This window comes from Lynx canadensis, chromosome D3 (assembly GCF_007474595.2).
Source record: "Lynx canadensis isolate LIC74 chromosome D3, mLynCan4.pri.v2, whole genome shotgun sequence".
In the NCBI taxonomy this organism is placed as follows: domain Eukaryota; kingdom Metazoa; phylum Chordata; class Mammalia; order Carnivora; family Felidae; genus Lynx; species Lynx canadensis.
In genome coordinates, this window is record NC_044314.2 from 59,192,210 (window position 1) to 59,216,356 (window position 24,147).

General features: G+C 40.1%; 1 protein-coding gene across 1 annotated transcript in view; it reads left to right on the top strand.

The window, feature by feature from the left end:
- Positions 1 to 16,895: 16,895 nt before the first annotated feature.
- The window catches only part of NDUFV2 (NADH:ubiquinone oxidoreductase core subunit V2), a 31,329-nt gene continuing 24,077 nt past the window's right edge, over positions 16,896 to 24,147 (top strand). Inside the window, exon 1 of the mRNA XM_030292569.2 lies at positions 16,896 to 16,991. Coding sequence (XP_030148429.1) covers positions 16,938 to 16,991 — 54 coding nt within the window. The 5' untranslated portion in view covers positions 16,896 to 16,937. The remainder of the gene's footprint in view (positions 16,992 to 24,147) is intronic.

Sequence of the window (24,147 nt, forward strand, 5' to 3'; positions counted from 1 at the left end):
TGAACTCACATCTCTCTAGGGGTCCACTTCTTTTGTCCTGCTCTGGGCCAACCCCGACAAGGAATTCAGCCTCTTTTCTTTAGGGGTCCACTTCTTTTTTCCTGCTCTGGGCCAACCCCGACAAGGAATTCAGCCTCTTTTCTTTAATTTCCCCTATGACGACCTTCCTAAGCAAAGCCCTGTGGAGTCCCATCTCTCTTCAATCTCTCCCTTGTACTCTCTCAACTCCCAAATTCCTCTTGATGATTAGATTCAGATTGGTTTAGCTGTGACTTTATTTCCATATATTCTTCTATCTGTAGCCCCAGGGCCTTACTTTCCAACCATAAGTGGATAATCATGGTATTTTTCCAAACAAAGGTGGTTCTCTAAGAGGATCTCAGTGCGAATTCTTTAATGGACATACAGCTGACCCTGGCACAACACAGGGGATAGGTGCGCCCACTCCCTGGCACAGTCAAAAGTCTGTATAACTTTTGACTCCCCTAGAACTTAACTACCAGTAGTCTACTGCTGACCAGAAGCCTTACCAAATACATAAACAGTTGATTAACACATATTTTGTGTGTTGTATATTGTATGTACTGTATTCATACAATGAAGCAAGCTAGGGAAAAGAAAGTGTTTCTTCTTTTGAAAAATCATAAGCAAGAGAAAATACATTTACAGTACTGTACTGTCTTTATCAGAAAAGATCTGTGTATAAGTGGACTCGTGGTTCACACTGGTGGTGTTCAAGGGGCAACTGTATACATGCACACAAACACACACACATACTTGTCTCATATGTGTTTATATGTAAGTCATACACACGTAGATAACATACAACCGATAAAAATACATAATTACATGAATGCGTGAAACTAAAAACATAATACCTATCACATGTACATCCATGCAAACACCTCATTATACCCTATGACATCCATCCACATAGGTCTAAACCACCTTCACTGTGGAATTGTTGAACACTTCAGCTCCTGCCACATGCCCTTGGATTCTCATCTCATTTCTGCGTTGCCACAGATCCTCCTCTAGGACTGAAATGGATCCTATCCAGTTTGCCCAGTTTAGTTGAGAAAATGAGAGACAGGAAGTATCTGTTCAGTCACTCATTTGTTCAATCACACATTCACTCCACGTATGATGATTGAGCACCTACAATAGAATACCATATGGGATCCTCTAGAAGAGATGAGATGAGCAAAGAAAGGAGGGGTCCATGCCTTCAGAAACTTAAAATCCAGCTGGGTGTGCAACACGTCGCACACATGAGACAAAACATCCTCAAACGCACAATTCTCATCAGAAGAACAGCAAATTAGAGCAGAAAGCTGAAGCCTTGCAATGTACCCCAACGCTGCTGTTTCAGCAGAATGAGCAGGAGGAAAAAAAACCACTGTGGTCAAAAGAAACTGCTGGCTTATGGATTTTTTTTTTTAATTACAATTTGCATGCTCTTCTAACAGTGTTAGTTCTGCTTAGATGGCAGAGTGGCTTTCATGAAAGTATGAGCTCAGCCTTGTCTTACGCCTGTTGAAAAAAAAGAGGTCAGGTAAAATGACTGTAGTAACAGCACCAAGCTAGCTGAAAACCACAGTGTCTTTCAGATGAGATCAGAAGAAGAAAAAAAGAAGAAAAAAAAACCTGCACACTGGAAATTTTTTTGCTTGCTAAAAACCCCTTGAAGTTGTCTCAGAAACACGCACATAGGCAATTTCCTCTTTTCTTCTTAGGAGTGTCCTCAAGGAAAACAGCTTTCGAAATTCAAAGCATTGGAGCAGTAGAGCAGTTTGGCAGCCTGGGTTAATTTTGATGGAGCAGGAAGCACGTGGGCAGGAAGAACTTGGAGCTGGTCAGTGTCTGGATAAATCACACATGCTTGAAAAGAAGTCGTTCTGATTCACCCAGGTCTGCACACACTCAGAAATCACAAGTACCGGGAATCCAGTCCTGGGCTAACACACTAGCTATACTTTGGCTTGTTGCTTTCTTTTCTGACAATTTGGTTTTAGAATGTGGCAAAAGAGAAAGCTGTAGAATGGAGACGAGGTAAAGTTAGAACAGATGTATCTACATGGCTATATTTGGGAAGAGGGACTTAATCCTTATGTAGCTCTTCCAACTCTCTTCATATAGTACTGCAATTTATAACTGAACTCTACACTGCATATTCTTATCACTTAAAACATTTCAAATCCCTTTGGAACAGAAATGAGTAATGTCTGAATACGTTTTCAAAAACCCATGCCATATATACCAGAGGATGCCTACATAAAAACTGAATAACTTCATCAGTGTTCATTAGACATCAATGTGGGCACAAGGTCAAAAAACAGACTCTCATCCTACATGCTGATAGACATGGCCTATACGTGGTTCTGCTTATTTTTAATTAAAACATCAAATGTATTTTTAATGTGTGCCTCAAAGAATTTACTTACAAATTTTGTGAAGAATAGAAAATATTAAGATACTGAAGGGTGATATTTGTGTATGCAGAGGAAGGATACGGTCTTCTATTTCTTGGTGGTACTGAAATATGATAAATAACTTTTCATTGTCAACCAAAAAAAAAAAAAAACCAGGCAGAGCTAAAATAGAACAAAACATTTCTTTGGGGTCTCACAATTGCAATTTGGGGAACACAGATTTGGGCAGCAAGCCAAATAGCATCCTGTCGGAGAACAAAAGTCAAGTGTTTTTAAAGAGGAAAGGGAATGTTTGTATAAGTTGTTTACAAAGAATTTTGATTGGCGTCGGTTGTAGAACATGAATCGAGGCTGAACAGAATTGGTTGCTAAGACTACCACTAAGCAAAAGTCTGTTACTGCAGCAGGTTGTAGGTTTTCCAGCTGGGTCCTCAGAATATTTGCAGTTTGGCCCAGCTCAAAAGTTCACGGCTCCACCGGTGAGGATGAAGACGTGCACAAGGCCTACCTCCTTTATGGCCTCCTGGCTCCATTTTAAACCCTTTGACACAAGGTACTCCATTTCATTTCACCTTTTACACCCTAGAGCTTCCAAGATGGACTGATGCAAATTTTCACATTCTATCCAAGTTAGACAGTGCTTTTCTAGGAACTGGCTCTGTTTTTCCTTGTCTACTTCTGTGACAACATTTAAGATAAATTATTTATTAGAAGAAGTACTAATGGTCTTAATTTGAAAATATTTAGCAAGATGAACCTTGCATACTGGGCATGATACTAAGAAAAATTACGCTTTTGCTTCATAAATTTGTAGTCTTTGTTCTCATATGTCCTCAAACTGGAGGACAACAGAGCTGGTTGTCACTGGAAAATTCTTACTTTTCATGTGCTGCTCCTACTTATTCTGTTTACTTATTTACGCTGCTTAATGAAATCAGGCAATCATGTGATATACTCTAACTTGAAAACCCTTTACACGGATACTTCAAATTCTACAAATTATATCCAGATCTAGTGTTAATTCTCTAAGTTTGCCTGAATCCTAGAAAAGACCTCTTTCTGTATGACTGAGGTGGTACCATAATCAAGTGGAGGAGAGGACAGACTGTTGATTAAAGATGTTGAAAATATCAATGATGACTACCTTAGGGTAACAGGCTCTCAGGTGACTTTTAATGTATTTCTTCATATGTCAAATAATTATTCGAATTTTCACAGTGATCATGAGTTGTTTAGGTAATCAGAAAGCCATTTCCATTGTAAAAAAAAGACAGTATTGGAAAAATTGGCTTCTAGATATAAATAAGTAAAATTAGATTTTTACTACCTAACACCCTATGCACAGATAAGTTATAGAAAGAATAAAGATCAAAATATGTGGAGCACAACTTTTATACTATTAGAATGAAATATACAGATAATTGCGATGACCTTGAGTTAAGCAGAATTTCTCTTTTTTTAATTTAAAGTTTTTTTAATGCTTATTTTTTGATGGAGACAGAGGGTGAGCGGGGGAGGGGCAGAGAGAGAGAGAGGGAGACACAAAATCTGAAGTAGGCTCCAGACTCCGAGCTGTCAGCATAGAGCCCAATGCGGGGCTTGAGCTCACGAACTGCAAGATCATGACCTGAGCGAGCCGAAGTCAGATGCTTAACCCACTGAGCCACCCAGGTGACCCTAAGCAGAATTTCTTAAAACAAGGTAGAAAACACATGAATCATAAAAAAAAAATAAAAAAAATTATAAATTTGCTTGTAATTTTTAAATGATGCCAAAATTAAAGCTTAATTTTTAAAATCTGGTTAAAAACAAGCCATAGACTTGGAGAAGATATTCATACTATGTATTACAAAGTATTTAAGATATACAAGGAGTTAAGATTAATAAGAAAACAAAACCCCAAGTTTTGAAAATGGGCAAAAAATATGCACAGGAAACAGAAAAGGAAAACAAAACCAGCAAAATTTACAAAAATATGGTCTTCCTCACTATACTGGGAGAAATACAAATTAAATTAGATCCCACTTCATATCCCTCTGATTGTCTACAAATTGTTTGATCTGACGATATGAGATGTTGGAAAGATGAAAAATAGGAACTTACAAAATCTACTAATGGAAGTGAAAATAAATACAACTATTTTGACATCAGATTAACAACATCCAGTAAAAGGGTGCCTGGCTAGCTCAGTCAGTGGAATGCGTGACTCCTGAGGTACAACTCACAGGGTCGTGAGTTCAATCCCCAAGTTGGGCATAGAGCTTACTTAAAAAATAAAAAATAAACTAAAATGTCACTGTTAAAAAAAACACACACACACAAATTGAAAAACCTCCAACATACAGCAAAGCTAAAAATTATATTCCTTGTGCCCTAGAAAAGTCCTCCTGTAGAGAAACTTGCAAATATGTGCATAGGAAACAGCTATAAGAAGCTGGGAACAATCTGAAACCCATCAGAGGGGTTTGAAATGAAAGATAAAGTTTGTATTCCCAAGAACATTGGAATAGCAGATTAAAAAGTGAACTAGGTGTCCATGTATTCATGTTGTAAGTAGATCACAAAAATATACCACTGAGAGGGAATAAACCAGGTTGCAGAAATATCTAAACATATGATACAAATTATTTTAAAATAAAAAAAAAACTGTATAGATTGATGATGGACACACACACATACATGCACTGGAGACACTACCAGGGGAGGATCTGGGGAGGAAAATGAAGAAAGGTAATTGAGGAGGGGGGCAAAATGGATCTGAATTTTATCTGAATATCGTATTACTTTTACTAAAATATTTATAAAGCATACTGCAAGACATAAAAGCAATGAGCTTAGACTCTCGCTGCTTGTCACAGACCCTGACCAGATGAGCAGAATCGCAGTGTCTGGGCTGTAGGAAGACAAACTTTAGGGTCCTTGTGTGGAGCCACGCTATAGCAGTAAGGGCCCTGAGCAGTGTTCAGCCTCAATTTCTGTTTACAATCATGACTTCTGTTTACATTCAGTAGTGCTCTTACTGAATGCCCAGCATGAATCTAGATGATGCCACTCAAAGAAGACCCACTGTGAAGAGCCATCTCACTCACAGATACCACAAGATACTCACAGAGTTTCTGAAATACGCACCAATACCATTGGGTGGGGAGGGCAAAACAGCTCTCAGCCTGAAGATTACATTGAAAGAGGAAATCGAAAGCATTTTGAAGAAAAACTCAGATCAGACATGGGGCTGGTCAAGTTGGTCTGAAAAATCCCCCCTCCCCTCCAAAAGACCGTCTCTAAACATGGAAAGCACACAGCTTCTCTCAGCATGAGGAAGGAACACACATGTTTTGAAGAAAGGGCGGCATTTTCTCAGCAAAATTTCTAAAGGTTTTTCTTCCGTCTCTGGTACTCTCTCACATGTGCTGGCCATTGGATGCGGACCTTTGTCAGAAGATGTCCGATAACCTCTGTCAGCACCTTTTGATGAACACTTGGGATCTGACTTTGCTCATAAAGTGGAGGTTGTCTGTTAAAGACTATACTTAACCAGGCTATTTATTCTTGGAGAAGCAGGAACTCGAACACCAAGCGGCAAATGCAAACTCCACAATAGAGGTTCATACACTAAAATGTGTTTGCTTCCACATACAATGACTGAAACTTCCAATTGTGACTCACTTAAGTAACAGTTATTTGTTAGTTTTCTGTCTGAGGCAACTGTCCAATCTGTTTCAGACCTTTCCTCACTGTAGTTGTTGAGGCAACTGTCCAATCTGTTTCAGACCTTTCCTCACTGTAGTTGTTGTATTTAACCGTATCCTTTGTGCTGGACTTTTTTTTGGGGGGGGGGGGGCTCTTTGAATCCGTGTTAATCTGTGTGTACAATAAAAAACAGGAAATAGAAAAACACATACATCTTTGCCAAATCCTTCAGAGATTAGTGTGTTTGCGGATGGTTTAAAACCAAACTTTATAAAAGCTTTTGATTAAACCAGAAGAAAAGGAATTTATTTAAAAATAAACATCCGTACTTCTCCAGTGCTACTGGGGACCTTTAGGACTTGGTTTGGGTCATTATAACTGGAGCCAGGTGCAGCAATGGAAGTGATCCCATTTTTGGCTTTTGCCATTCAACAGCTGGAAGGGCTTAGGATGTCAAGAGGCCAAAGAAAGAGCATAACCAGTTCTGGGACCTTTCTGGACCTTGCTTGGGGCAGAGCTGGGGCCTGATGAGTTGACTTAGACATTCTCCCAGCTTTGCTGAAAGAAACCAAGCTCTGGGCTGATTGATAGCTATTGGTGACTTTTTTATTTTTTTATTTTTTTAAGTAGGCTTCATGCCCAGCATGGAGTCCAACAAAGGCTTGAACTTGTACAACCCTGAGATCAACACCTGAGCTGAGAGCAAGAGTCAGACGCTTAACCGACTGAGCCACTCAGGCACCTCTCTTAGTGACTATTTCATTTGTCAATATTCTAAAATTTATTGAAAGTCTGTGTCATTAAAAAAAAAAAAAATCTCTCAACTCAGTCCCCAGTGTTCACTCCAACCCCATGAGCAAGTCAGCTTCCAAGTACTGCCCTCCCTACCCAGGCTTCCCATTGGATCACACTTCACTAAAGTTAGGCCTAGTTCTTTCCTGAGATGTTTGAGCAAGACAGCTTCAGCAGGATTAATTCAACAAGATTCAAACTTAAGCATCCTATTTTAGTTTAACTGTTCATCACGTTTCCTCAGAAACCAACTTTGAGACAAAGATTTGAGTCCGAGCAGTTTATTTTGGAGTGACCCAAGAAAGTGCTATTGAGTAGGTTACCCCTGTGAATGCCTGGGAGTCAGTGCCACTGGGGGCTATGGGTGACAGCATAGAACACACCTCAGAGTCGTCCCATCAAAACAGGGCAAGGAAGATTGGGGATTTTTCCTCCCATTCAAATGTCAGCAGCTGAAGGTTGCATCTGCACTTCTGGCTGAAGCCTGCAAATGGAAAGTTGCAGGAGGGTGCTCTGGAATACACTGTGATGGCCAGTACCTAGGGGTTATAGGCAGAGCACAGGCAGCATCTGCTGTTGTCAATAAAAATAACCTTCAGGGCTCTTGTTTTCGTGATTCTGGAAAGCTTCTGGAGGAAGTATATAGTGTCATGGTGAATATCACCTGTGGAAGTCTTCTAAGGCTTCTTCTGTTTGGCTCATGAACTGTGCATCAGAGCCCTGTATACGACTGCTTTGGCACCTCCCCACCCCATCCTATTTCCAGTACATGTGCCAGAATTCTCAGGTCTTTCAGGAAATGAATGCATAAGTCTTCCACGTGTTTTTTGGTCTTTTCCTAATTGTGAGAATATAGTTCATCATTCATATTTGGTGAACCCTCCCCTTATATGAAAGGGCATGTGAAAAAGCACTAAGTGTAAAATACTCTTCCTACCCTCAAGGGCTGTGTAGGTCAGTTGGTCAATTACAGTGTGTATCATTATTCTTTTCAGGTGGAATACAGGGACAGAATACAGGGAATAAAGGGACAGAATTGCTCGAGAGCTTTTCCAGCTGGAAAACCTATAAAAACAGAAATCAAGTCAACTTGAGATTAGAACTGAAATGCCAGAATCACAGCATCCAGTCCTTGATTTAAACCTCTGCCAAGTTACTGAAGATGGCACTACTTTAAAAATTGGGCTATAGTGTTTTGTCTGACTTCAGCTATACTGTCAACTCCTCAAGTGTGAGGATAATTTCCATGTTAGTTATCTCCTGCTGCATAGCAAATTATCCCTAAACTTAAAACAAGATGGATTTATTATCTTACAGTTTCTGTGATCAAGAATCTGGGCACAGTTTACCTGGGTCTTCTTTCTCAGGGTCTTTCAACAAGGCTCATGTCTCATTTGAAGGCCCAAATGGGGAAGGATCTGCTTCCAAGCTCACGTGGTTGTTGGCAGGATTAAGTTCTTCACAGACTGGTAAACTAGGGACCTTGCTTGGAGGCCACCCTCAGTTCCTTCACAGGTAGGCCTCTCCAATGTGGCAGTTTGTTTCACCAAAATGTGCAAACCAAGAAAGCACTAGTGACTGAAGTCACAGTCTTTTCTAACCTAATTATAGAAGTGACATCCCATCACTTTTGCCATATTCTATTGGTGAGAAGCAGGTCATTCAGCCCAGCCCATACTTAACAGAAGGAGATTACATAAGACCATGAATACAAGGAAGCAGGGACCACTGGGGCCATCTTATGAGTCTGCCTGCCTTACCACTTGGTATAGTAGGTTCTCCATGATGTTTATTATTTTGAATGTTTATTGTTCCTAAAACAACAGGACAAGTTGCAAAACCGCATCACAGCAAAAGCACATTAGATTTCAGAGGGAGCAGAGAGAGTTTGGAGTTGTACATTCTCTTCAGTGGACAAATCCACCTAAGAACTCAATCATGTACTCATATCAAGACTGTGAGCTCCTTGGAGTGGGTCGGACTGTGTCCTTTATCTTGACATCTTCAACACTTACTGCCCTTTCCCTGACCCATGAAAGGAACTTGGCAAACATTGAATGGATCGAGGAATGGTTTAGTGAATGACAAGTTTTGTTCCTCTTAGTATTTTTCCCCTCAGGTTACACATTTAACAAAATGTTATGCCAATTTAGCAAGCAGTCATGGGGCCATGGGGAAGTTTACTATTGCAGAAATACTAAACAAATATTTGATTAAATGAATGTCAACAAGGCATTCCCCTATGTTGGCTCTGATTATCTTTTTTTTTTTTTTTTTAATTTTTTTTTCAACGTTTATTTATTTTTGGGACAGAGAGAGACAGAGCATGAACGGGGGAGGGGCAGAGAGAGAGGGAGACACAGAATCGGAAACAGGCTCCAGGCTCCGAGCCATCAGCCCAGAGCCCGACGCGGGGCTCGAACTCACGGACCGCGAGATCGTGACCTGGCTGAAGTCGGATGCTTAGCCGGCTGCGCCACCCAGGCGCCCCTGATTATCTTTTTTTTAATGATACCTTTCAAAATACTAATCTGGGAAAACCTATAATGTGGACACATAGAGACTGTCTCCAGTAAAAGCTCCACTTGCTAATACGTCTGACTGAATCTCTGTAGCACAGGCATTGTAAAGGTAGAATTTAGAATTTAGTTTCATTTAGAGGTTGACTAGCAAGGATTTGAGTGCTGGATGTATTCTGGGGAGTAGCGTCTCACAGAGATTTCAAGTTGGAGTTCAGCAGAAGAATGAATCCATGTAAAAATTAGTGCAAACCTTTGTCTACACAAGGTCAGCTACAAATTTTTTGTACGCCCTTAGAAGTCTAGGATTGCAGTAGTTTTTAAGAATGTGTCAGATGAAATGCTGGTTACAAAAGGAAGTGCTTTTATTCAGAGAAATTAATCCTTGGTCTCAGAACTGACGTACATGCTCTCATTCTTTCCTCTCTCTCTCTCTCACTCTGTCTCTCTCTCTCTCTGTCTCTCCTCTCTTCCTCTTCTTCCTCCTCCCTGCCACCCCCACCCCCGCCATGTCTATATCTCTATCTCTATCATTTCCTCTATCTCAAGGAAGAGTGATTTCCTGAGTCTATACACATAAGATATTTATGGAAAGTCACAAACATTACTAGCCAATTCAGCCTTCTTATTCTGTTTTGGGTGATTTAAACCATACATATTAATACTAACATTCCTTGGATGTTGATAGATGAGTAAGAATCAGATTGTGTACTTCATAAGAACGACAGGGGGGTTCCCAAGAGCTACAAATTCTGCAAAACAAATCCCTTAAGTAAATAATGGAAAATGATAGTTTATTTTAAGCCCTTTGAAAAGTTGAAAAATGATGTAAAAGGAAAGGGCTCATCTGTTCCTAGTCAGCTTTTGACCTTTGACTATATAAACACAAGACACACTTGAGCTAAAGCTCGGAAAACAGACCATTATTTCTCTGCTATTCAGATGGATGGAATGAGTCTTCCCATTAAGTTTTACAGAGATATACTCCAGCACTATTACACTGAACATTACATTTAATAATTTATTTTTAAAGAAGGCAATTAAGATCTTTGGCAAGCTCAGTAACTTTTTAAAAATCTGTACAGTGAGGTGATTGGACCAGATCTTTTCCAGTCTTTCCTGCTCTAAAATGCTAATACAAGGACCCACTGAATCAGGCTATCTCAGAATCCATGCATTAATTCCTGTCCTTCTACCACCTTAATACCACAACCTCTTCTAATTCTATCACCTGCCATCTTCTAATATTTATTTTTGACAGAGAGAGAGAGAGAGAGAGAGAGAGAGAGAGAGAGAGAGAGAGAGATTGGGCATGAGCAGGGGAAGTGTAGAGAGAGAGAGGGAGACACAGAATCAGAAGCAGACTCCAGACTCTGAGCTGTCAGCACAGAGCCCAAATGTGGGGCTCGAACCCATGAGCCGTGAGATCATGACCTGAGCCGAAGTCAGGCGCTTAACTGGCTGTGCCACCCTGGTGCCCCTATCACATGGCATCTTGACATTAACACACAACCATTAACACACAGTAGCGTGCAAGTCCCTGCCAAAAGCATCTCGCTTCTAGAAAGGACAATGAAGACCCCAGCACCAACATCAAGTGTCTTTGTTACTATGAACTGAAATTACCTGGTAGGAAGTGGGCTTCTGAAGAAGCAGGGAAATGTCTCCTCTAAGCTTTTTTATTAGCAGGATCAGTTTACAAGTTTAGTTATTTGCCACTTTGATCTTTCAGCTTCTTTCTAACAATACATATCTTTCACTTCTTTCAGGTGAAAACTTATCCCCAAGAAACTATTTATGGCAATTCCTATGTAGCCTTCCAGTCTCTGCCTGGCATGAACTGCCCCAGGAAGACTTTGGCACTCCTTCCTCCAAGCTCCCATTTCATCTTGCACACATACTCTGTATTATGCAGTGTGTTAGGTCTTCCCAAGAAGGGACTACGGTCTTCCATCTATGTATCTTCAGTGCTGAAGATAATTGGGGCTGAAAATATATTTGTACAGCACATGAATGAATGAAAGACTTTTCTAACCAATTTCACCCTGCTCGGGTTACTCTTTCATTACACAGCTCAGGCTGTTTATACCATACCACACAAGTACATGAAGCAAATGAACTACTTAGCTGCAATATAATATTTCTTAGTCAAGGAGTATTTTATATGAGCAAGGAGAATTGGCTATTTAAAGAAATTTTATATGAATCTTTTTGTGACTGGTCAAGGAAGAAATGAGTTCAGATTTGCACAGGAATTTTAAGGAACAGCTTTGTGGGAGAGTCCAGAGCTGTTTCTTCTGCCTAAAATTAAAACTGCCCAAAGATCCTAAGAACTGGCTCATTTCCCTCTTCCCAGTCCACACTCACTGATGCCCTAAATTAAAACTTGAATTAATAGCAGCATAAGGAATTCTACTCTGAAGAGTAGACCAACTCACTAAAAAGAAGTGAGTATAAAAGAGAGTTATCAATTTTTTCACTTTTATATTTCCTTTAGTACCCTGTTTCTAAAAATGAACACGGCTTTATTTTCTTGCAATAAAAATAACACGTTAATTGAAATAAATTGGTAATACAAAAGGTCTAAAAAATTAAAATTACCTTATATTTCAACACCCAGAGAGAACTCTTATTAACATTTTTTTTGTTTATTTATTTTTGAGAGAGAGGAGAGAGAGAGAGGACAAGTGGGGGGAGGGGTTGAGAAGGGGGGTTGGATAGAGGATTCTAAGGAGGCTCAGCAGAAAGCCTGACAGGGGGCTCCAACCCTCGAACTGTGAGATCTTGACCTGAGCCAAAGTTGGATGGTCAAGCAACTGAGCCACCCAGGAGCCCCTATTAACTTTTTTTTTTTTTTTTTTTTTTTTTAAAGCAGGCTTCACGCCCAGTACAGAGCCCAGCGCGGGGCTTGAACTCATGACACCAAGATCCAGATCTGAGCTAAGATTAAGAGTTGGACACTTAACTGACTGAGCCACCCAGGTGCCCCCTCTTGTTACCATTTTGATATGTAACTTTCCCATATTTTTTTCTATGCACATACAAAAAGTGTGGTCATGTTACACATGATGTTTTGTAAAATTTTAAAAATTTAAAAAATTAAACTTAACACATCATGGGCATCTTTCCTTTAAAATAAATACTGATCTTTGTTATTACTTTTAAATTTGTAGAGCGACATCCCATTGTATGGTTGTACTGTAATTTGTTTAATCAATTCTGTTGATGATGATCATTTACATGGCTTCCAAGATTTCAGTATTATGAATAACGCTGTGATGAACATATTTGTTTGTACAACTTTGTAGACTTTCCTAGTTATTTCCTTAGGATAAATTTCCTTAGTAACAAGCGACTTGAATCTGGTAATGGTTTAGGTGACATTCTGCTTATTATTTTTTTAGACAGTCTATTCTTGAGGTTTGTATAGCTAAGTTAGTGGCTGTTTTGATTTTCATTTTCCCTTTTGGTCCCACATATCCCAGATTAACTTGAGAAGAATTTGGAAAGATCATGAAGAAGTTGTTCATTATTCTAATATCCCCCCTCACCTCACAGTGCAACAGCATGAAGCAGGTCTAACACTTCAGTGTACGAATGTGACTATATCACACTTTTTGCACCCTCAAATTTCCTACTTGAAGGACCTTTATTCCTTTCTCTCTTGAAAACTCTTTCTTATTCATCCAGCAATAGTCTTATCTCTTTTTCCTCCTTCCTTTGAGTTTTGACTCAGTCCCTCTTCTTCCCTCAAAACAAGACTGGACCTACGCTTCATGTTATGTTAGAAAACCTAAGGCCAGTCAATATGGTTAGAGTAGGCCATGTGGGAGGCAGAACATACTATAAAGTGCCTGAGGCTGCTTTAATAAGTATGATGTGACCTAAGAGAATGATTTAATGTTCTAATTATACTTGAAGAAATTGAGGACCAAAGCTTCGCAGAATCTAGTAAGAGATGAAGTCAGAATTGCAATCCTAAGTCCCTCTGACTACAAAGCTCATGGTTTTCATCATACTATGTCCTCACTAGAGCCTGTTTATGTTGGTTTAAATGGAGAAGAAATCATAGAAATGGCAGAGCACAAGTTCCCACTTTTGGTCATTCCCCTCAACTTTATCCCAGTCCTCCTAGCTCCCAGTCCCTCATTTCCCCTTACCCACCACCTCCCCACCCCAAACCCACACACATTTTTTACTCAAATGGTTGATCACTATAGTTAGGGCCAACTTCCCTGGGCTTAAGGTAGTAGCACTAACTTAGAATCATGGGATATGTCTAACCAGGCAGCCATAATATTCATTACAGTATGTAATCAAGCCAATTTCAATCAAGCCTATGGGGTTAGGTAACTAACATTTAACATCACTGGCATCCATGTTGGTCTGTGCCTAGAAACGATGGCTTTGAGAGTAGCGATTTTTCAAAGAGCCCCCACAATTCTATCCTAAAGACTCTGGGAAGAATAGTTGTGCATTAGATTACTTTATGAGTGGGGTGGCTCTAGAAATGAACTCACATTACCAGGTGTGAAGAAGATTAATCCTAATGTTTTCACTTGAGAATTATTTGGGTTAAGGATAAGCCAAAATCATGCTGGACATTAACAGACTTTTTGGATGGTTGAACAAAGCGGTATTACACTTACTGGCAGTGGAATGACTGTTGAAAGCATTTACTTTCTGTATCATCTTCAAGGAAGTGTTAACAGGCTAGACTAACTCCTTTAGCTCTGATCCCTAATGTTTTAAACATTACTCTTTGCACTCTTGGCCTGTAGGTAACAGAAATTAGGGATATCTGCTAAGTCCTTGCTGGGACTATTAGACGCCAATGAGATATATACCTTCTCTGTGAACTGTGAACTCCACAGATGTTATTCCATTACGGAAGACATCCAAGCTAACATTTACTGAGCACTTACTCCATGCTCAGTACTTTAAAAAGAATTTCATAGTTATTAACTCATTTTATTCCCAGCATAAAGCAATGAGGACGGTACTATTACTAAACAGAACACTGGAGAGACTCACTTGCCCAAAGTCACATAGCTAGAAAGCAGTAGAGATAGGGTCTGAACCAGCAGTCTCATTCTAGAGCCTGTTCTCTTAACTACCATGATGGGTATGCCAATGAGATAAAAGAAGTCTTCTGGAGGAACATCTGAGACCCCTGAAAGGAAAGAGTTCTTTTTCTTCCTGGGAAGGTTGTAATCTGCACATGATATTTGGAACTGCTACAGCCACCTTGTGACCATAACAGGAGTCACAGCTCCTGAATGGTTGAGTAGAAAGATGGGAAGGCTCTCAAGTTTTTAAGGACATCCTTGAGTAACTGAATTACCTAATCTTGGAACTGTTCTACCTTTGGAATTATTTTCATGTGACATAATGAACTCATTACTGTTTAATTTCCTTCAGTTAGGTTTCCTGTTACTCGTATCCAAAAGCGCTCTCACAGATACACATGTTTATAAAAGCATAATCCAACCAGAGACATACAACCCCTTCAGAGTCCAAATATTTGTACTATGTGCAACATTTTCATTCAGTTTCCAAGTATTGAATGCCTTCCATATATCAGCGAAAGCTGTCGAATCAAACAAGTTGGGAAGGGCAGGTTTCTACATCTATGGAGGTTATAATCTGGTGGTAAATGTGATAATGAAAATGGAGGCAGGCATCTATAAGGAAGGTATCATGGAGACTTAACCTAGGGTCAGAGAAGGCCCTAATGGAATCAAGAGAAAGCATGTATACCAGATTCAGACTCCATGTCTTACTAGTATCATCCATTTGTAATAAGTTTGTTATGTATTTAATTTGTGATATATTTTGGTTTTAGTTGTATGAGGCCTACAAGAACAGCTTATGTGCATAGTAGTGTCACGTACATATATATATAGGTAAATTTATAATACCATAATTTAATTTTTTAAACAAATTTTTTATTTTTAAGTTTATTTTTTAGTAATCCCTACATCCACTATGGGGCCCAAACTCATGATCAAGAGTCACGTGCTCCCCTGATTGAACCAGCAAAGTGCCCCTGTGAAACAATAATTTAAATCAACATGGAGATCCAGAATAGTTTTCCTTTTGAGAGGTAAATAGTGAACCAGTTTAGGAGAAGCAAGCTAATATAAAAGGTAAGCAATGAAATGGGAACCAAAGCACTTCTAGCTCACTGGCTGTCAGCCTTCTTGTGACTTACATTTCATAATTTGTACAATATGACTCATAAGTGGTTATAATGCAATATTTTATTAAAAAATTTTTTTAATGTTTATTTATTTGGAGAGAGAGAGAGAGGAGTATGAGCAGGAAAGGGGCAGAGAGAGAGGGGGACACAGAATCCGAAGCAGGCTCCAGGCTCTGACCTGTCAGCACAGAGTTCCTCCTGGTGCTCAAACTGGGAACCCAGAGATCTTGACCTGAGTCAAAGTCAGGGGCTTAACCAACTGAGCCACGCAGGCGCCCCTAGAGTTTCCACATGAAGAATAAATATTTAAAATCCTTATACTGCTGTGAAAGTTCCAGAAATCATTCACAAGTTTAGCAGGGAAAATGGGCAAAATGAAGGGGTCTACAGGACATGACACGCAAGAAAAGAAGGCAGTGAAGGGAAAAATCAAGAGGCAGTAAAGTGCCTGGTAAACGCTACACAGCAGGAAATTGCGCTGTGCATATTACGGCTGTTGCTGAATAAAAATACCTGGAATTTCCAAAGATGACCAAACAAACATCAAAAAGGAAGTGGCCTTTTTTTTTTTTTTAAGTTTTATTATTATGGAAGATTTCTAACATGTACAAAAGTACCGAGAATAGCCATGAGAACTACCACAGCTTCGACAGTCACTATTCATGGCCAATAATGTTTCATTTCTCTATGTCCATTATTCTGAATCTCCTTTGTTCTGAAGCAAATTCCGGGTTTATCATTTCACCCTTAAATATGTCGGCACACATCTCTAAATCAAAAGAATGCGAAACAGGGCATTTGGTGTCTAGCTCACTGGGGAGCAGTCTTTTCCATCTTCAATCCTTTAACTTGTAAAATATGATTTATGGGGGGGGGGGGGCGCAACGGAATTTTTTTTTTTTTTAAGTAACTACAATAAAAAAAGGAGGTGGTAATTCCCATAAAGCTCTCCAGGAGGTAAGCTCACCCCATAAATCCAGATCGGCGTTTCATTCCCTAGAGGCCCAAGGTACAGCTCACTGACGCTTCCTTTCAAGGTCGGGACCCCACCGGCGGCCTGCAGGACCCAGCCTTTTACGGGCCTGGCTGGTCTTCGCCGGGCCCCGCCGCGAGGAAGTCTCCGCCCACTGGGCCCCAGCAGCCCCCGCGCACCTCCGCGCGCCCCCGCCGCCTCCTAGCAGGGAGGGGCGCGCCACCCTGGACTCGCTAGGCCTCGGCTCGGGAGCGCGCACGCCGTGCGTCCCAGGCTCGCTCGGGATTCTCGCCTGGTGCCGCAGGGAAAGGCCAACTGTTTGGTCCGCCATGTTCTTCTCCGCGGCGCTCCGGGCCAAGGCGGCAGGCCTCATCGCCCAGTGGGTAAGGAGGTTCGGAATGAGCCCCGGCACTGCCGCCACTCTCCCCTATTTTTCGGTGTCTCCTTTTGTGGTGGGCACACGAGAACCCTGGGCTCTGGACGACCTGCAGGCGGCGGCAAGGACACTGCGGCCTTCGTCCTCTCTCAGGGAGGCCGCTGCAGCTCCACCGCCGGCGAGGAGCTCCGAGGGAGGGTCGCAGACGTAGCTGCTGCGGGTGCGTGGCCTCCCCCACAGGACTGGGAAGTTTACGCCTAGTGTGGTCAAGGAGAGGAAGAAGGAGGGGCCGCCGGTGGTCTGTTGCTGTTTCGCCCCAGCGCGGAACGTAGGCCTGGCCTCGTCGGCCAGATAGGTTTCTAAGATCCCCCGCCCACGAAGGAGGCACCTTACCTTGCATATCAAGCCTGGTGACCTTGTTGCCGGCCTGTAGTAGCGCACTGGAAATAGGCTCTGGCTTGCTGGTTGAAAGCTTAAAGAGCGTTTCCTTAGGGCACGGTGTTTGATTTACTGCAGTTGTGTTTTGCATATCGGAAAAGTTCGATAAATAATCGTGTCACATTAACCCTATGAAAGAACACCATCAGAAAAACTGCACCCAGAAGGATTTAGAACTTGAATGGGCTTCTGAGATCCAAGTACATGCTCTTATTTTAGGCAAGGACGTTGAATCGAAACACGCATTCAAGTTAACTTAATGGTGATTTCCAGGAATGGCGATTTTTACAGCATTTACTGGAAGGAAGCCTTTTTTTTCCCCTAGCAGTAAAATAGAGAGGTTGAGTCAGTTTTTAGCAGAAGAGTGGGAGATAGTGCATAGTAGAATTGAATAGGGCTTGAGAATTGGACCTGAGTTTAGATAGTGGCTTCACCGCCTTTTCTAGCTTTGTGACATTGGGCTGTAATTTCTTGCACTTAGTTTTCTTGGTCGTAAAACGGGAGGAATATTCCAATTTGCAGAGTTTAGTCGTTCAATAAACATTTGAGGTTCGACTTCACTGCTGGGCTGCAGGAACAACGTGGATAATAGTGATAAGTAACATTTGGTGATTACTTTTCATGTGCCAAGCACTGTTAAATGTTCACATTCTGAATCTAATAGTTGGTACTATTTCTTTATATTACGGATAAACAGACTTAGTCCCTGTTCTTGCGGAGTTGAAACTTTAAGGTAAATATCGTACAGTGTTAAGAGATATGAATAAAGTCAATTTGGTTTGAAGGTGGTATAAGATTTTTTCTAGAGGCAATACTAACATCGGTGAGGAGATATTCTAGATGGAAAGGACAACATCAGAAAAAACTATTGATAGTTGGCAAGAAAAAACTTGGTGCCTATAGGAAGCCTCAAGCAGTGTTGCTGGACTCCATTGTTGGAAGTAAGGTGAATCCAGAGATGAAATAAGAGGTGGATAGGGCCCAGGTGTTGGAGCTCCTTGCATGCCGTGCCATAGAATTTGGCTTTATGTTGGAAGCAGTGTGGAGTCAGTGAAGGATTTTAGAGAAGCAGAGGGTCATGGCCAGGTTTCCCCGTATTGGATAGATGACTGGATGGAGTGAGGGAATACATTTGCCAGGAGCCAGAGGCAGGGAGGTGAAATAGATAAACAGGCTCTTGCAGAACCCCAGGTGAGAGGTGATGAAGTAGACCTTGTCTACTAGTAGAAAGGCTAGAATTAAGAGTACAGATAGATTTTCTCCAGGTTTTGAGGGAAAGGGCTATAGGTGAAAATTGAAGAATATCTTCAGGTAGTGGAAGAAATTTCAATCAAATTTTATGTTTCTGCAACAGTTTTTTATTTGTACAAATATTACCTGGCATGTAGTATGTGCACAATAAATATTTGTTGACTTGATGAATCAGTAAGTTTTTCTTTTTTTCCCCAGTTTTACTGAACAATAATTGACACATCTCTGTGTAAGTTTAAGGTGTATAGCCTGATGATTTGATTTATGTTTGATTTCATTACACAAGTAATACATCGTAGGGAAAACATGATTTTGGGAACAGCAAACAGAATAAGCTCAAAAAATAAAAATTACCCATAATCTCATCAACCTGGAAATAACCAAAATGTGAACATTTTTGTGTCTAGAATTGAGAGACCTTACAGTAAAAATTGATGGTATTGTTCACATTGTTATGTAGCCTGTTTTTTTCCCATAAAAACATTGTTGATCCACTTTCCTTACCAGTAGACATTTCTATACTGTCATTTTTTTTTTAATGTTTGTTTATTTTTGAGACAGAGAGAGACAGAGCATGAACAGGGGAGGAGCAGAGAGAGGGAGACACAGAATCCGAAACAGGCTCCAGCCTCCGAGCTGTCAGCACAGAGCCCGATGCGGGGCTCGAACTCACAGACCGTGAGATCCTGACCTGAGCCAAAGTTGGCCGCTTAACCAAGTGAGCCACCCAGGCGCCCCTATACTGTCATTTTTAATGCTGCATAGCATTCCATTGTGAGGATGTTCTATAACTTATATAACCAGGTCCTTTTCCAAATAGTGTAATATCAGAATGACCTAGGAAATGTGTGAGTAAAGAGGTGCCTTTTAATAAAGGTTGTTTCTTAAAAAAGAAACCATTAAGGAAACTCTTTACATTTTCAAAGAAATTGCTTATTGTTACAATTTCTGCTGCATTAATTTCTTCAGCCACAGACTTGAGTTCATCATTGATTTAAAAATACCCATAACAGTACTGTCTAGAAGTGCCTACAAGACCATAGTTGTGTGACCATGAATCATATTTCTTAATCTCTTGAAGTCTTCTGTAAAAAGTACAGTAACACTTTGATTATCAAGAATTGCCTAAAAAATGTGAATTATGGAGTAGTAAATAGTCAGAATAGGCTTATTCTCTTCAGTAATTTTCCATGGCTTTTGAGTTGTTGACACCACTTTGGAGCTCATCGCTGCTTCATTTCCAAGCCACCACTTCAGTAGGAGTGAGTGGCATTTTCAAGGATTGTATTTTCAGTTTTAGAAATTTTTTTTCAATTTCAGAATTTTCATTTGGTTCTTTTTTATAGTGTCTATTCGATTTTTTTGTTCATTGAAGTGTTTTTTTTTTTTCAAACATGGGTGTAACAGTTTTGAAATTGTTGTGTGGTAATCTCCATTTACTGCCTTCTCTTTTAAAAATGGGCTGTTGAGTAATTTTGAATTGTATCCTGGACATTGTGAACAATAAATCATAGAGACTCTCAATTTTTCTAATTTCTCCATAAGTGTTTGTTGTGCAGGCTGTTAACTCAATTGAACTTGAACTATAATCCAGCTCCCTTGTAGGCAGCACCTCAAATACTGGTTCAGTTCTTTTAGCTGGGCTGCCTGGAGTTGGCCCCATGTGCATGCAGGCCTTGGGGTCAGCCAACGGAATGGGGCTTCTCTCTGGCTTACTTTTCTGGGATTTCGCACTTTCCCATGCCTGTTGTCCCATACTGTTCTGTGGGTCTTCAAGTCATTAAGACTGCAGGTTTTCTCTTTTGGTTTTAGTTGCCCAGCACAGGCCTGTGGGCCTGCTTTTAGGCTAAAAGATATAGAGTGTAAAGCAAAAAAACCTTCATTGGCTTCTTCTAAGTATAGACTCCCTTTGGTGTCTTCCTGCACTTGGTTGTTTTCCAGTGCCTTCAGAAAGTGTTTTGGTTTTTTAAAAATAATTTGCCCAGTGTTTATAGTTGTTAGTGGTTTGGCCTGATAACATCTACTCAGCCACTCTAGAAGTAGAACCTCCTTCTACTAGTGGCATTTTTCTTTCTAAACTTTAAGTTTTGTAGAATGGACTGTTTTCTCATTTCATTAGAGATCATTAAACCTGATTTTGCAGTGTCCCAGGGTATCTCCATTTTGACTCAAGGACTCTAAAGGAGTTCTTTAACAACAACAACAAAAAAGGCATTTGTATTAGTGTTTTTATTGCTACTATTACAAATTACCATAAACTTAGTGACATAACACAGATTTATTGTCTTATGATTGTGTAAATTAAAAGTTTGACATGGATCTCACTGGGCTAAAATCAAGGTGTTGGCAGAGCTATTGGAATACTGTAGGGGACAAGCCATTATTTTGACTTTTCTAGCTCCTAGAAAAAGCTGCCCTTATTTGTTGGCTCATGGCTCCTTTCTTCCATCTTCAAAGCCAGCAAAGGCAGGTTAAGCTGTTGCATCAGTGACCCTGCTTCCATCATTTGTGACATATCCTTCTCTAACTTTGTTCCCTCTTTCACATTTAAAGGGCCCTGATAATCCAGAATAGGAATCTCCCTATTTTTAGGTCAACTAATTAGTAATCTTAATTCCATCTGCAACCATATTTCTCTCTTGCTATGCATACTAATACATTCACAGCTTTCCAGGATTAGGAAATGGGTATTTTGGGGGGCACTATTACTCTGCCTGCCATGGCCTTAAACACTTCAGGGGAAAGAGAAAATAGGCAAAATTTTTGTTTATTCAGTGAGGTTTAATAGACCACTACTGCATACTACAAATTCAGATCTTTTATATTGGAGATGTAAACTCAGTCTCCATTTCAAAGATATAAATAGCTGTACTTCCCTTATCTTTGCATACTGTTTAATAACAGCTCAGTACATTGGGTAATAAATAATAGGTTCATTGACCATGTCAGTCTGGTTTTCCATTGAGAAACCTTGACTCACCCACTACTTTTTGAGTCAGATCAGGAAACCTGTTATAAATTGGTTGCAGGAGATTTTTTTCATTCAACAAGCACTAAAGATTTAACATTTAAACACACTTTTTCTTTGCCTTGTTGGTGGAGAGGGAAAATGCCTTATACGTGGGATACTTTTCTGGGTGTTATCCCATTTTGTACATGAGACAGCTGATGATTCCCAGACAAATATGCCCCAAATTACACAGTAGTAGGAGCCTGAACTGGGTTTGTTTGCAAGTCCTATTTTTTGTTTCTTCTTTTAAATTTATTTTTCTTAAGTTGCTCAAATTTACCAAGGGAAATTGGCGTGTTTGGTGAAGATTTAAGTTTTATAGATGCTATAATAGTAGAATAGTTTGTCAGTGTGATCAGAAACCAGGGGTGATTTCACTGTACTTAAAGGAAGAGAGTGGAGGGGATAAGAAGAACAGGTTAACTTTGGTCATGATGGGTGCAATTTTGTTCCTAAGGAGATACCATGATAGTTCCTTATCATCACTGACTAAAATATTCCTTAATATCCCTCAGTACTTCCAGAGATTCTGGGTTGGAAAAGATAGCCTAGCATTTCTTGTTCTTGGCATCCTTAAATTTTGAAGACCATTCAGAAAATCCATCATCTGCATGTTAGGATATAGATGCCATATACTCTAAAGCAGTAAATCCCAAACTTGATTAAAGGAATCGTCTCTATACTCTGTCTCTCTGTCTCAAAAATAAATAAACGTTAAAAAAAAAAAAAAAAAGAATCGTCTATGATGCTTTAAAAATAAACATACTTGTGGCACCTGCATGCTCAGTCAGTTAAGCGTCCAACTTGATTTCGGCTCAGGTCATGATCTCAAGGTTCAAGAATTGGAGCCCCATATTGGGCTCTGTGCTGACAGTGTGGAGCCTGCTTGAGATTCTCTCTCCCTGTCTGTCTCTCTCTGCTCTTCTGCTTGCTCTCAATCTCTTTCTCTAAAATAAATAAATACACCTACTTTGGGGGCACCTGGGTAGCTCAGTTGGTTGAGTATCCGTCATTGGTTCACGTCAAGATCTCATGGTCATGAGATGGAGCCCTGTGTGGAGTCTGCTTGGGACTCTGTCTGCCTCTCTCTCTGCCCCTCCACTGCTCTCATGCATGCACTTGCTCTCTCAAAATAAATAAATAAAAGTGTAAAAAAAAAAAAAATACATACTTGAGCTCCACCCGGTCATAGGTTTACTAAATTTTAAACAATATATGCTTGTCTGAGTATTAGTCCCTAAGACTAGAAAATAAGACAACTTATATTTACAGAGCATTTGTTCATGTTTATTTGATTTTCAAATTAAACAAAAAAAAAATTGTGCTTAGGTTTTACCAATTCTTTTTTTTTTAATGTTTATTTATTTATTTTGAGAGAGAGAAGGAGAGAGGGCAGAGAGAGGGGGAGAGAGAGAATCCCAAGCAGGTCTGAGCTGTCCGCACAAAGCTGGACAGGGGCCCCTAACTTGCGAACCATTGAGATCATGACCTGAGCCGAAATCAAGAGTTGTACGCTTAACCGACTGAGCCACCTAGGCACCCCTTACCAGTTAATTCTTTAGGCCCAAAGCTCTTCAAATCACTTAACCTTTTGAAAATGAATGTTTGCTCCTACAGTCAACTTGTAATTATTTAGGGTCTTATTTGTTTTTGTAATTATTGAGGCCTATAGCTTGGCCATTTTATTTCCTTCATTTTAATGGAGCACAAGAAGAAAAGATAATGGGAAATTGGGAGTGTTACTGTTTAATTAAAGTTCCAGTAATAATAATAATGATAATAATGATAGTGGCCAGTACACGAGTACTTATAATGATACTTTGCTAAATATTTCATCTCATTTCATCTTTAACAGTTTAAGATAGGTATTGCTGTGATTTTATAGGTAAGCACGCTTAGTTATGGAGAGGTAGAGTGACTTGCCCAAAGTTACCATACTAGAATTGGCAAAGGTGTGACTGAACCTAGGTCTGCTGGCTAAAATGATACTTGGATATTTCATTTCTAGGAAGTATCCCTATTGTTAGAATATTTGAGTGTTGCTTATATCCACATTGGATTTTACATGTTTAAAGAGTGCTTTGTTTAATTTATGGTCAGGATAGATAGTATTGTTGCTATTGATATGGTTATTTTTTTAAATGGTTTTTTTTTTTTTTCAACGTTTATTTATTTTTGGGACAGAGAGAGACAGAGCATGAACGGGGGAGGGGCAGAGAGAGAGGGAGACACAGAATCGGAAACAGGCTCCAGGCTCCGAGCCATCAGCCCAGAGCCTGACGCGGGGCTCGAACTCACGGACCGCGAGATCGTGACCTGGCTGAAGTCGGACGCTTAACCGACTGCGCCACCCAGGCGCCCCTGATATGGTTATTTTAATCTGTAATGCTCCTGTAATACCTGGGCTTTTTGGGTAGCTTTTCTGTTACATAATTTGGCCAAATTTTGCTTGTTAATTCTCTTA